The 14,351-nt window shown below is 38.3% G+C and overlaps 1 protein-coding gene and 1 long non-coding RNA gene across 2 annotated transcripts in view; one reads left to right on the top strand and one right to left on the bottom strand.

Annotated features, from left to right (window-relative positions):
* Positions 1-5,903, bottom strand: part of LOC144616394 (uncharacterized) — a 397,874-nt gene extending 391,971 nt beyond the window's left edge. Inside the window, exon 1 of the long non-coding RNA XR_013555667.1 lies at positions 5,799-5,903. This is a non-coding gene — a long non-coding RNA (uncharacterized LOC144616394). The remainder of the gene's footprint in view (positions 1-5,798) is intronic.
* Positions 5,904-6,514: 611 nt separating this feature from the next.
* On the top strand, positions 6,515-12,904 carry LOC144616393 (putative uncharacterized protein encoded by LINC00472). Its single transcript, XM_078447066.2, has 2 exons — positions 6,515-6,886; positions 10,255-12,904. The coding sequence occupies exons 1-2, from the start codon at positions 6,515-6,517 to the stop codon at positions 10,282-10,284; spliced, it is 402 nt and encodes a 133-aa protein (XP_078303192.2). The 3' UTR covers positions 10,285-12,904.
* Positions 12,905-14,351: the final 1,447 nt, after the last annotated feature.

The raw sequence follows: 14,351 nt of genomic DNA, 5'->3' as shown, positions 1-14,351 counted from the left end.
CTCCTTTCCATTCTCTATAAAATAAGAATAGAACCTATGCTAATAAGAACATTGGTGACCCACATAATGGTCCACAAAGCATGTTCAAACAAATTGGCTGCTTCTGCCCTCAAAACAATACAGCAAGAGAGATACAGCATCTATAATTATTATCATCCTCATTTATAGGCCCAGAGGAATTAGTGGCCTGGTTGAATCCCATTGAAGTAGCAGAGCTCAAAACTGTCTTTGAATTCAAATACCACACCAAGTGTCTTCTCTCTATTTGGAGGGAAAACTATGAAGATATAATGACATTATATATATAAAGTTTCTTTCCAAATGAAAAAAAAAAAGTTAATGAAAACCCAACACGTATTGCTGTATTTATTTTCAGAGAACATTGGTAAGATGCAACCACATAAGAATGAGTTCAGGTATTTTCCACATTCTTTCCAAATGGCACAGTACATTATAAAATAAAACTTATCATATCAGGATTAAAACATTACACTATGATGGTAGTTTTTACTTTCATGATGATTCTTTAATTTTTCTGTACTTGCTTTTAACATTTATCCTGCTCCTTATCAACTGGCAGGTGATCCAAACATTTATTCATCCTAGTCTCTTACACATGAGTGTGTCTACTTGTGTACATGTGTACACACACACACACACAAACACACTCTTCCTCCAGGGTTTCTGATAATGATTTGTTTTTGCCTTGCCTTTGACTATTTACAACACAGACTGCAAGTCCAGCACATTCATTTCCTAAAATGAACTGATTCTATGAGACTCCCAGGAGCATTTCACAGTGGCCCCAATATTCTTCACTGGCACAGAAAATTAACAATGTACTATATCTGAAAAATTTGAAGCCCCAAAAGCTCAAAAATGTGAACTCCTCAAATATTCTATGTTCTAGATTTCTAATTTCTTTTCCATAATTTTCATTCATTCCTCCCAATTGAACACATTTTTATTGAGTTTTCCCGTGTGCTGAGTCCAATGGTTTCAAATGATACAATTACTTCATCAAAAAAAAAAAACCCTAAAAACAAAAAATAGGCATTTAACAAAAACCCTCTCCATACTTAATCTATACTAGAATTTGTGGGATCCAAAGGCACATTTGTTCTCAAACACATAAAAGAGAATCCACTACATTAGGAATTGCTTTTGAAGGAAATAAAGTAATTTCACTATATATACATTATATTTGCTTTCTTAAACCACACATATATTCCTGGGGTGCCTGGGTACCTCAGTTGGTTAAGCTTCTGACTCTTGATTTCTGCTCAGGTCATGATCTCACGGTTCTGAGTTCAAGCCCTACATCAGGCTCCACGTTGACAGTGCGTACCACGTATATTTCTGATTAATATTTGTATTTCAGTACACTGGGACTCTAAACAACATTTTATCCTACCATAATTACCTTATTATTGTGGTTTCCCAACATATATTGATATAAATTTCATGCTATGACTTTTTTGCAATATTGAAAAATTTCATAAAAATAATATTCACATTTGGTTTAAAAAAAATAAGACAACAATCCTCCTCACACCCAATTGCAATAGTCTCAAAAAGGGAAAGTCTTTTGACTATGTTTACATTTTGGAGACTAAAAAATTTAGTTGAAAAAATATAAAATTGAAATAATAAAATAACTAATATATTTATATACTTATTATATATCTCTTCATGTGCTTGATTCTCATCTATGTAAAATGAGGCTTTAGATCCTCTACTGTAGTACTTTTCTCAGCATTTCTGTAATTTTGATAATCATATTATTATTTTAAGTGTTTTTGGAAATCTCTACTTACACTTCTGTTTCTTGTCCAATAAATTTTAGTCACTTTTTTGACATCACTCTAGGTGGAATAAGGCTGTTTATGCTTCTGCTTACACCCTCAACTTTTGCTACTTTCTTTCCTCTTCTACCTCTGTCAGCTAACTATCCACTTACTTTTACTTTGTCAAGGTTGTAAAGTGAACTGTTAAATATTTGAGCTAATTAAAAAAATGTTCTTCTATTTAAGCCAGGCTGAATTGAGTTTTCTATCACAACAGAAACTCTCTTAAATTCACTGAGCACCCCAAACTGCTAACCCACTGGCCAGGAAAAGGGATGCTATAAAATGATTCTATTTTAGAAGCAAATATCATTGTTAAACCTATCAGTCATATTTGATCAAAACATATCTCATAAAACAAAATTATAAGATGAATTTCTTCAATAGTTCTAAGACAATATCGTACTCAGGAAAAGCCTTTCAAAAATAAAACCATTGTAGAATATTATTTGAAAACAGTGGGATACATTATTTATTTTCTAAAAGAGACACTAAAATTGAAGGAAATGGGTATGTATAGTGATCCTTGCGAAAAGATCTATTGCATTTGAAACATATTCTAGGGGTTACTGTGTTAAGTAAAAAGGCTACTGAAGGGTTACATGGAAAGCGACCATGACTTAATATAATTTATAATATGTATTTCACTTTATATTTAAGTCAAATATTCTTTTTATCAGGGAGACCTCTGAGTTTGCATAAAACATCCATTAATATATGTTCCCTCTAACTTTAACTTTTCTTTTTTTTAATGTTTTTTATTTATTTTGAGAGAGCGCGCGCGGGCGCGCGGGCGCTCCCACGAGAGTGGGGGAGGGGCAGAGAGCGAGGGGGACACAAAATCTGAAACAGGCTCCAAGCTGTCAGCACAGAGCCCGACGTGGGGCTCGGACTCACAGAGTGTGAGATCATGACCTGAGCTGAAGTCAGACGCTTAACTGACTGAGGCACCCAGGCGCCCCTAACTAACTTTTCAAAATCAGTGTAATAAATTATCCCTATTTTGTACTATACTTTTCTGCCTCTCTGAAGAAGGTTTTGAGATTCTACACCTAGTGAATCAGATTCCTCTTCCTTTGCGAAGCAAAACCACAGCAGTCTCAGAACTTCATGTTGTCTTCACTATATACTCTGCTTACGTTAAGCTCAGCTTATCACACCAGGATTTATGTATGGTTCAAAATATGTTATTCATGCCTGTAATAATTCACATCATTTCAGAAAGTATTTTAGGTAGCTTCAATAAATGCATGCATACAAATATAAGCTAGTAATATACAGGTGAAAAATAATAAGCCAAATATTATGTTTATAAAAAATTTGCAAACAGGCCATAATACCTTCCTAAATTGAGCTGTAAATTTCGTTCTGAGCTTCCTGATAGTTGAAATAAAAAGAAGTTGCAAAGATTTCAATTCAGGGGAAACAAAATTTCTGTTAATACTAAACTCTAAAAGAAATTTCCCTTAGGGACTGTGGTCCAAAATAAAATGAGGAGGGAAACCTAGTGTGCCATTACCAGTGTTTTTGGAATTTTCTCCCTGTTCCCCCATATGCATATAAAAATGTCTTGCCATAAATACATCCCACAATGAGAACACTCTGCAGGGTCAGGTTCAAGCAATCAGAAAAACACAAGTTTTGTAAAAGCAGAGTTAAAGAGATCTAATGTCATGGTTCACAAAAGGAATTTTTCCCGCATCCATGTCAGAACCAGAAAGAAAAATGAACAAATTATTTTTATATTCTCTCTATGTAGATATTATTTCACTATTCCTAATAATATCATTTTCAAATGAGTAAACTGCATTCAGTGAATTGGAGAGAAGTCAAACAGAAGCCTGATTTGTCAAAGACACATAAAAATTCAGAGGCATATCAATGATCAGAATCCAGAAGATATGAATCAAGTTATTCTTCATACTTATTCACGAGGGAGTCTTAAGATGATTGTATCTTAAATGTAACAATACAGAAAAAATCAAATTGTCAGTAGTCATATACCAAGATCATGTGATACAACTTATTAAAGGCTGTATGTTTCTGTATTTAAAAAAAATTATCTCTACAAATGCTAAAACTACCCCCAAAGTCACAGCTTCTCTAGTAAACATTTAAATGTGTGTTAAAACTGGCAACTCTCTAAGAGTGACAGCTCTCTTGTTCCATATTGAACAAATGATGAAGAAATCATTGATGAAAAACTTTGAAAATATCACTTACTGAACGAAATATCACCACAATGAAGTCAGAAATATTACCCAGACAATTGATAAAATATTCATTCCCTTTAATAAATGGGTATGGAGTCATCAATTATCAGGAAACTACCAAACACTGGTTTTGACTTAAATACACTTAATAAGTCATGGTCATTGGATTCATACTGATTGATTCTTCCACAATTTTCACTCAGAAAATGAAATCTGTGCAGTTAATTAGTTGAAAATAACAACTGCTGGTTCAATTAAACTTAACAAATTTCACATTCTAGTGTTACCATATGTACATTTGTTTGAAGTAATAATTAAACTTCTGTATGAGATTGCATATTTTGGAACAAAGTAAACAAATTACATTATGACATGGAAATACCTCTAAAAATATACATTTGCTCTTTGAAAATTAAGCACAAATGCTTTAAGTGAATCTCTAATAAATGGCTGCAAAAGTTACTTGATTATATAGGTATAAATTTGACATAGCCATTAATAACTTCTACATAAAACTATGCACACTGGCAGTCAAAGGATACATTAAATTTCTCTCTTAAAACCATATCCATTAAAAAAAGAAAAAGAAAGAAGAAAGAAAGACAAAACAAAACTTAGGAATGTTGCTTTGCTCTAGAATTAAGAGGCTGGAGCTTCATTCATATTTAAGTTATAGGAAAAATGATGGGATCAAAAAATATTTCAAGTTGGAAAAATGTGCAGAGGAAATATTGCTGGGCTTCTCGTAGGCAAGTACCTTGATACTTGCTTATTAGTAAAACAGAAAAAGAGAATAAACATATTTCAGGCTACTGTGCACTTGGTACAACATCTCACAAAATCTTAACAAATGCTATCTAGGTGGATCTCAAAGCACCTTGATAAGGCATGCAGAGTTAGGGATATGATGTTTTGTTAACAGTTAGCCATTAAGAGATTTGCTCAAAGTCAATCAAGAATCTGGATCTTTTGACAAAACTCAGACTTGGGGTCTAAGCCTAAGCAAGGCATAACAGTTATAAGTGTGATTTGATTTTAACATTTGCAAATATGTGTTACCAAAAACTGTTTTCATCACGGCGTAGTCCACTTTCAATAAAGAGTTCAATAAAGTTTACATGACCAACAATAACAATAGCTAAGGAATCCTATTCATATCAAATAAATAACTATAGAGTGACTATTACTTGCAAAGTATTGTGATTAACAACTAGAGTCATTTATAGCAAGTGGTTTATTCAAGTCCTTTCTCTCTATATATGATAATTTTCTATTCAGCTATTTTATCCAACCTCTACTGAAGACACTGTGTGACTTTGTTACAGAAATAAAGTTCACATTACAGATGATTTGTATATAAAACTACATTTTCACTCGAGTGCAATTTTCTTTTAGGAAAAAAAAAAGTTGGCAGTGCCATGATCACCCGCGTTTTAGAGCAGGATAGAAACTAACTTCTGTTTCAGATACCTGGTGTTCTGGCAAACATTAATACAAATCCATCAGCCTGAGGACTGTCTGTCCGGTTAGACGCTTTAAAGCAATGTTCTAAAAGTAAAGGCCTTAATTTGAACAGTCAACAGTGCTACTACGTGTTTGTGCAGTTTTCTTTCACATGAACTTTCGGCAGAAAAAGAGTTTAAAAGTAGGGATTGAGGTGACCTACAAAAGCAGTACGTCCAGCGTTCCCATTTTCGTCAACACCTTCTATTACAATACAGTAATTTAAGGACCAGACCTGCCTCCATAGACTCGCTTCGTGACACAGCTCCGGCCGGCCGGACTTGACTTGCTCTGGGCGCCGGGATCTGGGTCCCACCTCAGGTCTCTTGAGCTGTTTGTTCCCAGTGGATCAGGGCGGGTGTGTTGCCGGAGTCGTGTTCCATTGGCTACACTCTTGGGAACTGGCCGGGCTTTCCGACACTTGATTGGACGGAACTGCCCCCTGTAGGCCGAGATCATTGGAGGGTGCGGGAGCCAGGGGGCGGAGCGGGTTCCCCAGGATTCTTGACCGAGCGCGCTCAGCTGCGGAGCAGGGCGCCCGGCGCCCGGTCGGAGCTGGGCTGGCGGCCGCGGAGGGAGGACGGGAGGGTCCTGGCGTGGAAAGGGTCTCTAAGGAGTAGTGCGGTACCGGGGCTAGTAGCCGGCTGCCCCGAGGGCAGTTTCAGATATCCCCAGGCGGCGGCGGCTCTAAGACAGCATCTGTCACCGCTCTTACACAGTCCTCCTTGGGCCGGGCTTCGCTAGCGGCGGCTGGGAAGACGCGGGACCTAGCGTGACGAGCCCATCAGCTGTCAGGAGAGCGGCGAAGCGACCCGAGGGCGGCGGCGAGAGACACACAAAGAACGCGGTGAGCGGCGGCGGCGAAAGGGGGCGGCAAATTCGGGACGGCAACTCCCGGCCGCGCCCGCCCGTGCCGCCGCCGCCGGGGCTGGGTCCGAGGCCGCGGAGACAATGCGGCCGGGCTCCGGCCCCGCGCGCCTCAGAGTGCGGGCGCCTGCATTCCCCCGGCCCCTATTTGACCGTCCCTCGGCTCGCCCAGCCCCCTCCCGGCCAGCTTGGCCCCCGCCCGGGGAAGGGGCGCCCCCTCGCTCCCGCAGCCGGGAAGGAAGTCGGCCCGCGGCCGCCGAGCCCGGCAACTTGCGAGCCGGGAAAAGTTTGCGGCGCCTCCGCGGGGCGGCGCGGCGCGGCGCGGCCCGCCCCTGGCGTCCACGGTCACCGCCGGTGACTTTCTGGACTCGTCGTCAGCCCGGGCCGCGGCGCGGCCGGTGGCGACTGCGGGGAGGGCCAGAGTACGTCCGAGGGCTCCCGCGCAAGGGGCTGCGGGTGAGTTGGCTTTTCCGGCACGAGGGGCTTCAGCGGTCCGGGGTGTCTGGGTTTGGGAGAAGGCAAGGAGAGTGCCTTTTACTACTTTTTCGATCAGGCGGGGAGAACAAATAAAAGTGCGATTGCTTAAGAGTCGCTGACCTGCCACTGACTTGTGAACCGTATCGGTGGGAACCTTTTAGGAGCCAGAACTACTGAGGGCCTGTGCGGCGTGGGGGTTGGGAGGTGGAAAGATTAGAAGGTCGCGCACCAGCCCTGCCTGTAACTGGCTCTGCGTGACCTTGGACAAGTGACTTAACCACTTAGATCTCCTCATCGGTGATACATGAGGCTAGTGCTACATGATCTGTGGTGTCTTCCCGTTTTTTAAATACATCTCGGTTTGAGATTTTCCTTGGGCCTCAGCGTGGTACACGAATTATGAACCAGTAGGCCAGGATATATTTACAGGCGCATGGATTCACCTTTCAGCCTGCTGAGAAGTAACTTTTAAGTCTGATGTTTTCAAACAGTAATATTTGAAGGTTTGAGAGGGTTTTTTTAGTGAGAAATAAACTATCCTTTGCTTAAAAACACTTCTTAAAACTGATCTACTTTGCTGCACCATTTGGAGTAGTAGGAGCCAGGCTGGGGACAGAGAACCAAGCCTGAGGGTAAAGTGGCAGGTGCCTCCAGCGATCCCTTCATCCCATCTCTGACTCAATTTAGGGGGAGAACAAGGCTCTTATTATACACACGAGAGAGTAAACAGGGCAGGTGTTTTGTTGTCACTGTTTTTCTGTATTGCTTCTTTCTACTGAAAACTTTTGTGTGGAGGGCAGTGGGGGAGTAGTGGTCTCTAACTTCTGGCAAAGGAAAAGAAAATGTCACTTACAACCAAAGTAAGTCTTAAACTAATGTAAATCTTCCTTACAGAAACAGTAACACATAATGCAAGTACATCTTGATCTAATTTTAATGAAGGATTGAAAAAAGCTGCTATGTTCAGTATCACTGATGCCAAGATGGCTTACTTACATAATCTTCTTTGTTGGGATGTGTTAGTGACGTGTATAATTTTGATAAATTATTAATGTTAAAGGTTTAGTCTGAGAATGCTTTTGGAATATTGTCATTACAGGTTGTGTTGCAATACAATGGAGTGCTAACTTTCCTTTATAATGATAACCTGCATTTTTTCCCCAAAAAGTGAAATCAAGCATTTTCCCTAACCCAAATTCTTTTAACTATTAAACATATATTCGTCAGTACAGAATACAGGAGAAGTTATTTTGTTCTCTCAATAATAAATTTTCCCAGTTTTCTCATTATTTATGAGCATGCCTTCTAGGAGTTAGGTGCTCCACTGGACATTTTCTCTTCTCGTGGAGCTTATAACAACAAAAGATGATTTCTTTTAATGTAAGTGCCTAAGTATACTCAATAAATACTCACTGGAAAAAATACCCAGTGCTCAGATCAGAATAATTTAAAATTCTTTTCGCCCATCCTTAAAGAGAATCATTATCATGCTTTGGGGGAAAGAGAGAAGGTGTCAAAGGAAACTGGCAGAAAAACCGAGCTTAATTCCAGTATCTATCCTGAAAGATTGTATTTTAAAATAGGGATACAGATTTAGAAACAGACAAAGACAATTGATAGGGTTTATAGGCAAAAGATAGCAATACTGATTTAACATAATACATTTTATGACCTAGCTTTCTTTGAAGAGCACAAACCTTTGAAAAGGTATGTTTCGTGAATTATCAGTAGTTGTTTACATTGTGATTGAATGTCTAATTAAATGGCCAAATCATAACCATAATATTTCAATAGAGTGTTATCTGATTTTTAAACTCATTGTTAAAATAACATGAAATGAACCTTTCAATGTAGTTGCATGAAGGAAAGTATACCTTTTGAAATCAACTAAATCTGCAGTTAAAAAATTAACTCCAATCTTACACCAAATATAAAATAAGCACTGGAAGTAGCATCTTTCCAAGAAGGTCTTCACTCTAGACAAATGCTATGTGTGTAGAGGGATCCTGTGTGGACCACATCATGTATAAAATATTCTGATTTTCCTAAGGGAAAATAGTCTATGTATGTGTAATAGTCTATTTGCTGACATAAGGAATTTAAGTCCCCAATATTTATAAGCCTGGAAACTTCTGGAAAGCCTTCTAGCCTTATTTAAAAGTAACCACTCAACCTAAAACATGGCATTGATATTTGAACAACAAGCTGACTTTGTAGAATGTGCATTCTCCTCATAGCAGGTTTGCTGGTTTGGCTGTCTTCCAGGGGGTTAGAGCAGTGAAGTGAGTATGGTCCTTTGACCACTTGTATCAGAATCTTCTGTAGCACCTGCCAAACTTCAGACTGCTGGGCAACTTCCTACACTTAAAGGATCAGAATGTCTGTGAGCAGAACCTAGAGTCTGTATTCTTAATAAGCTTCCTCCCAAAGTGAGAATTAATCACACTAAATTTTGAGAATTAGAGTTTTCTTGCCAATGTTTAATGGCAACTGTTGCTTTCCCCAGGAACATTTAAAAAGTACTCCTACCCCACCATGCTCTCTGCCCTGATCACTTCCTCTCCAGCACCAAAATTGGTGGTTTCATCTCTTAATTGTGGCCAGGGATCTCCTCACAAGCCACTTCTATAAGCAAGCCAAAATACCACCTACCTTCTAATTAATAAGCACAGTTAAGGCTGCTTTGGAGCACAGGGCCAAGAAACCCCTTCTACTGTGGGATATTCCCACCACCCTGTCTTCCAGTCACCTCCTAAGTCAACTAGAGAGATTAAGTTTCAAGCAAATAATTGGGAATGGACCCCAAGGAGCAGAAGGTGTGAGAGGGAACAGAGCTAGAATGCAGCATGGAAACCTATCCCCTCAACATAGTTTAACACTCATATTTGATGATTTTAGTTCTCAAGCTGATACTTTGGCAGTCAAGCGAGTGGCTGAACCCAGGCCCCATACTGTCTGTTATTAAAACTTTCATTTGCAAACCCATAAAATGGCTTTTGTAACCTCTGTATGCATAAAACCCCAACATTTCAGTATTTTCATGTTTATTGAAGAAAAAGGGAAGAGTTTAGGAGAGAAGTTCAAAGCATAGGCTAAGGGGTCAGCCACACCTGATACAAATCCTAGCTTTGCCATTTATTAGCTAGGTGACTTTGAGCTGTACCCTCTACCTACCCTCTATGCTTCAGTTTCCTTACTTGGAGTTTCCAACTCCAACGCCTCATAGGAGTTGTCTTGGTAATTATGTAATACACAAATTAGTGACAGATAATAATTTTCACTCAGTACATACTCCATATGTGTACTTTTAATTTATTATAGTAATTTTTTTAAAATTTCTTTTCTAGCCCTGGAGAGTTGCTGTAGAAGAGGGATAAGAGAGGAAGACAACACAGGAGGAGATAAGTCACTCTGGATACAAGGGAAGGTCATACCGCTATATAGTAATTATTGAGCAGAGGGGAAAGGGACAAGGGAAGGAGTAGACTGCAGTCCAGCTAATAACCTGGGTTTCCTCATGTATCACCCTGGCTCAGGTGCTGTCTCCTCTACCCCCTCCCTTTTTATACCCCTTTATTTAGTACTTAAATACTTTTCTGATTCACTTTGAGAAACATTGATTATGTTGTCTGCCTCAAAATGTTAATCTTGGTTTTGGATTTTAGGCTCTGTGATCCTCAACCTTGCAATGGCTTAGGGGTACCAACTGTCTCCTCTTGGAATCTAGCCTTTGGAATTATTGAAGGGCAGAGATTTCTATCTCTGACCCCAAAGGAATAGATCCAGAATCCATCTCCAAATTTGCCTTGTCAGAGAAGTGTATGCCGTCAAGACGTGGCGATGTGATCAGACAGGCCACTGCCCCTGACTTTGAAAAATACCTTTACTTTCTAGAGCTCATGTACTTTCCAAAGTACTTTGTCTCTCATTAGCTTACTTTCCCCTTACAAACAGTCCTGTAAAATATTGATATTAGTAGACAGACTCCTACAAGGCCCCTCAAATCTTGCAAGGCTATTCTTCGCTATCTTCACATCATTTTTTTTTTATTTTCCTAAAATTGAAAACCTTTCATCACTTTCTATTTGTACCCATATCAAATGGAGCCTCCTCTGCTTGGCTTATATGGTGACCTTAAAACCAGTGTCCTATCCTACTCTGAATATATTCTCCACATAGTTCCTGGAACATGGAACACTTAACCACCGGCCTTAGCCCATATTGCTTCCCTTATTAGTGATGCCTCCTCGAACCGCTCAGATTCTACCCATTCTTCAGTTTCTAACTCCTCCTTGGAGCCTTCCTAGATCATTAATTCCTTAAAGATTACATCTTGCTCTGAATTCCAATGGTAGCTACAGCTATTTGGTCAATTATAACCTGGTATTAAAGTCCTAATGGAGAAAAATATAGCATAAATTTGATAAGTAGAAGAAAACACTAGACTAAGTCAGTTTTAGAAGACTTGATGTCTACTAAAGAGCTGTGGGAGCCAAGCCAGATTGCTTTACCTTTGTGGTTTAACATTTTCTGAGCTGTTAACGTTAAGAGTTTGGGGCAGATGATGTCGATGGTTCCTTCTCATTCTGAGGCTTTGGGACAACTTGACCTTCCTAATGTCGGATAGGATTGGGGCTCTTAATTGACTTCTTGGATAAAAAGGTCAGGAATGGGCACTCAGTTCCTTCAGGACTTGTTCTATCCCACAGATTTCTGATGCTAAACATGGCAATTTTTGAAAGTTGTCTACCTTTTTTGTTAAGCTTTTTAACCACAAGCACTCAGGGAAGGTTAATGGGGGTGAATTAGGTAGCAGGATGATGCATTAAGGATAATAGTCATTTTGTGAATGACTTCCTATGAGGGAATAAATAAGGTCAGCTATTGAATAAACCATACATCTTAGCATTTAAAATTTACTTTGCATTTCATCTTCATTGAGTAGTGCTATATATAAAATACAGTTATATTTTCTTCTTAATCCTTTCATAAGTTGAAAAACGTTAAAATAGTCAAACTGTAGGATAGACACTAGATTACTTTCCATAGTAATCCATGTTGTAAGTCTGCGTGTCTGTGTGTGTGTGTGTGTGTGTATGTGTGTGTGTATCATATGCACATTACACTTAAATTAAGAAGGGTATCCCTAAGTTATAAGGTGCCATTATACATTGACCAGATTTAAGAAGAGTATCTCTTTAAAATGTGTTGACATTTAATTGACCTTTGAAAGTTCATTCTGTTAATCATACTCAAAGTGCTAAAGCTATGGTTGACTGCTCTGGTGTTTTTACATTCAATCGTGCTTAGCATATAAATTCTACAGTATAATTGTTACTTATTTAGCAAGAGTTTCCTTTCTTCTTTGGAAATATGAGTTGTGTTTTATTTTTGCATCTTTTTTTTAACTTTGCTTCAGGCTGGATAGTGTAAGAGGTTTGAATTGAAATGCCTTCCTGTCATTAGTTGTATGGGGTGTGGCTCCTTAATATAGGAGTAATGGAAATTTCTTGCTTAGTGGAAGCATACTTTTCTTCTGGCAGAAGTTTGAGGTGTGCTGCTAAAATTTAGAGAAGCTTAGCACCTCAACACTACATATTTTTAACATAATAAAGTTTTGAAAATCTTTCAAGTCCATTTATGTAACCTAAAACTATCAGTACGAATACTTCTCAATTATTAAACAAGGACTCAAAGGATTTGTTTTCATAGTAAACTCTTAATTATATCCCTTGAATCGCTGTGAGTGGAATTTAACTTTATTATGAAGGATGTACTTGTTTAAAAAAATGTCAAATATGTTTCTTTTTAAAGCTTAACATTTTATTACTATCACCTAGAGAACTTCTGCGGAATTGTTTACAAATTTCTGGGTATTAAATTTATGAAATCAGTCTGTGGAAATAATTTTTAATATGGTTCACTGTCTTACATGTTTCTAAATTAATATTTCTAATGATCATGAAAAAGTAGCTACACTTTTTGCTAAATGTTAATAGAAAAATAAAAACGTATAATTTCCTGTGTTTGCTAGCTTATCTTTGAGATTCTAGACATGGTTTGCAAAATATTTTTATCTTAAAAGCTGTTTTTAAATAGAGAAGATAAAGTTTAAACCATAGTTTTTATTTTCATGAGGTCATCTTACACTTTTCACCTGTGTAGCTCCATATTTGGGATGTGTTCTCTTCCCTGTTTTATAAGTTTTGATGTCATGATATCCTTTATTTATTCACATATTATAAGCATGGTAAAGAGTCTCATCTCATGAAACTGACCTTATTTTCTCTTCATTGTCTCTCCTTCCACGGTGCCTTTTTTTCCCTGCCTTTTTCTGTTTCTAGTTTTACAACTTAACGCTGTCCTTTTCATCTCATTATAGCCCCACTTCCAAAGGAAAATAAGTTCTTTTGCCTTAGTCCAAACATTTAACTTCAAATTCTATCCTTTTTTAGAATATACAATGAAGCCTCTTAAGGAATATTATGTAAATAATACATAAAGGATGCAAATGACTGCAGTGCTGAATTGCAATGCTGCAATGCAATGTACCCGAATAGTCAGACATAGGGTATCTCAGGCTAAGGGTGAACTCTAATACTTGCATTTTGTAAACTGGTTTCAACAGGTAGATTGATTTCTTCCTTGGCAATTAAGTGTCTCAGGACCAGGCCAGATTTGGTTAAATACAAAATGTTTAGATAAAGCATGGTTCCTTGGGTTATCTTTCCTGGCAGTTCTCCTGGATTAATGACACATACTGACAAAATCAACACATTTGCTCTTCTTTTCTGTTTGAAGTCTATTTTATCATTATACAGAGCTTTTTGTCATTTGAATCCATATATATGTATTCACAGATATTTTATTTTCATTTTACTAAACAAATTTTTATATTATTCTTTCATTTATCAAACCCTGTTCTAAATACTTTAAAAATATTAGTTTATTTAATTATCTTGACTCTATAGTTATAGCTATCACTATATAATTATAGTTGTTATTATTGTACAATTGAGACAACTAAGACACAGAGTTTTATTTAATGGTGGGCCTTAAATGAGGGGAGACTGATAAGGGTAGGCAGAGTGGATAACTTAGCAATAGTGCTAAGAATCAACAGGAAGATCTGAAAGAGTTTTGGGAAGATGAGTCTACATGGAAAGGGTCAGAGACTTAGCTCAACCTAGTCCTAATTAGCAATATGTCTTCCGTTCTCAATTGTAAGCCTTGGGCAGAATCAAGAGCCAAACTTAGGAGACACTCCTCAGTCCTGGGAAGTGATCATTGCATGAGAAGTGACCATTGCCATGGGTTTCAGCTGAGGTGGGCTGTACTGGCTCATTGTGATTCTCAGGGTTGCATGAACCTATATACCTTACCTCCTCCTAGCATTTCTTAGGACTCCAGCTTCTTTCCTCCTGCAGAGTTTTTAACTTCTCTC

Source organism: Panthera onca, chromosome B2, assembly GCF_046562875.1.
Source record: "Panthera onca isolate mPanOnc1 chromosome B2, mPanOnc1 haplotype 2, whole genome shotgun sequence".
Taxonomy (NCBI): domain Eukaryota; kingdom Metazoa; phylum Chordata; class Mammalia; order Carnivora; family Felidae; genus Panthera; species Panthera onca.
The sequence above is the reverse complement of the archived record's forward strand: the minus strand, read 5'-3'. Positions and strand labels throughout refer to the sequence as shown.

Excerpts from the sequence above, each read along its gene's own strand:
- LOC144616393 (XM_078447066.2), top strand. The coding sequence starts at position 6,515 with ATGCGGCCGGGCTCCGGCCCCGCGCGCCTCAGAGTGCGGGCGCCTGCA. Across the intron at positions 6,887-10,254 it reads TCCCGCGCAAGGGGCTGCGG|CCCTGGAGAGTTGCTGTAGA; the intron begins GTGAGTTGGCTT and ends TTTCTTTTCTAG.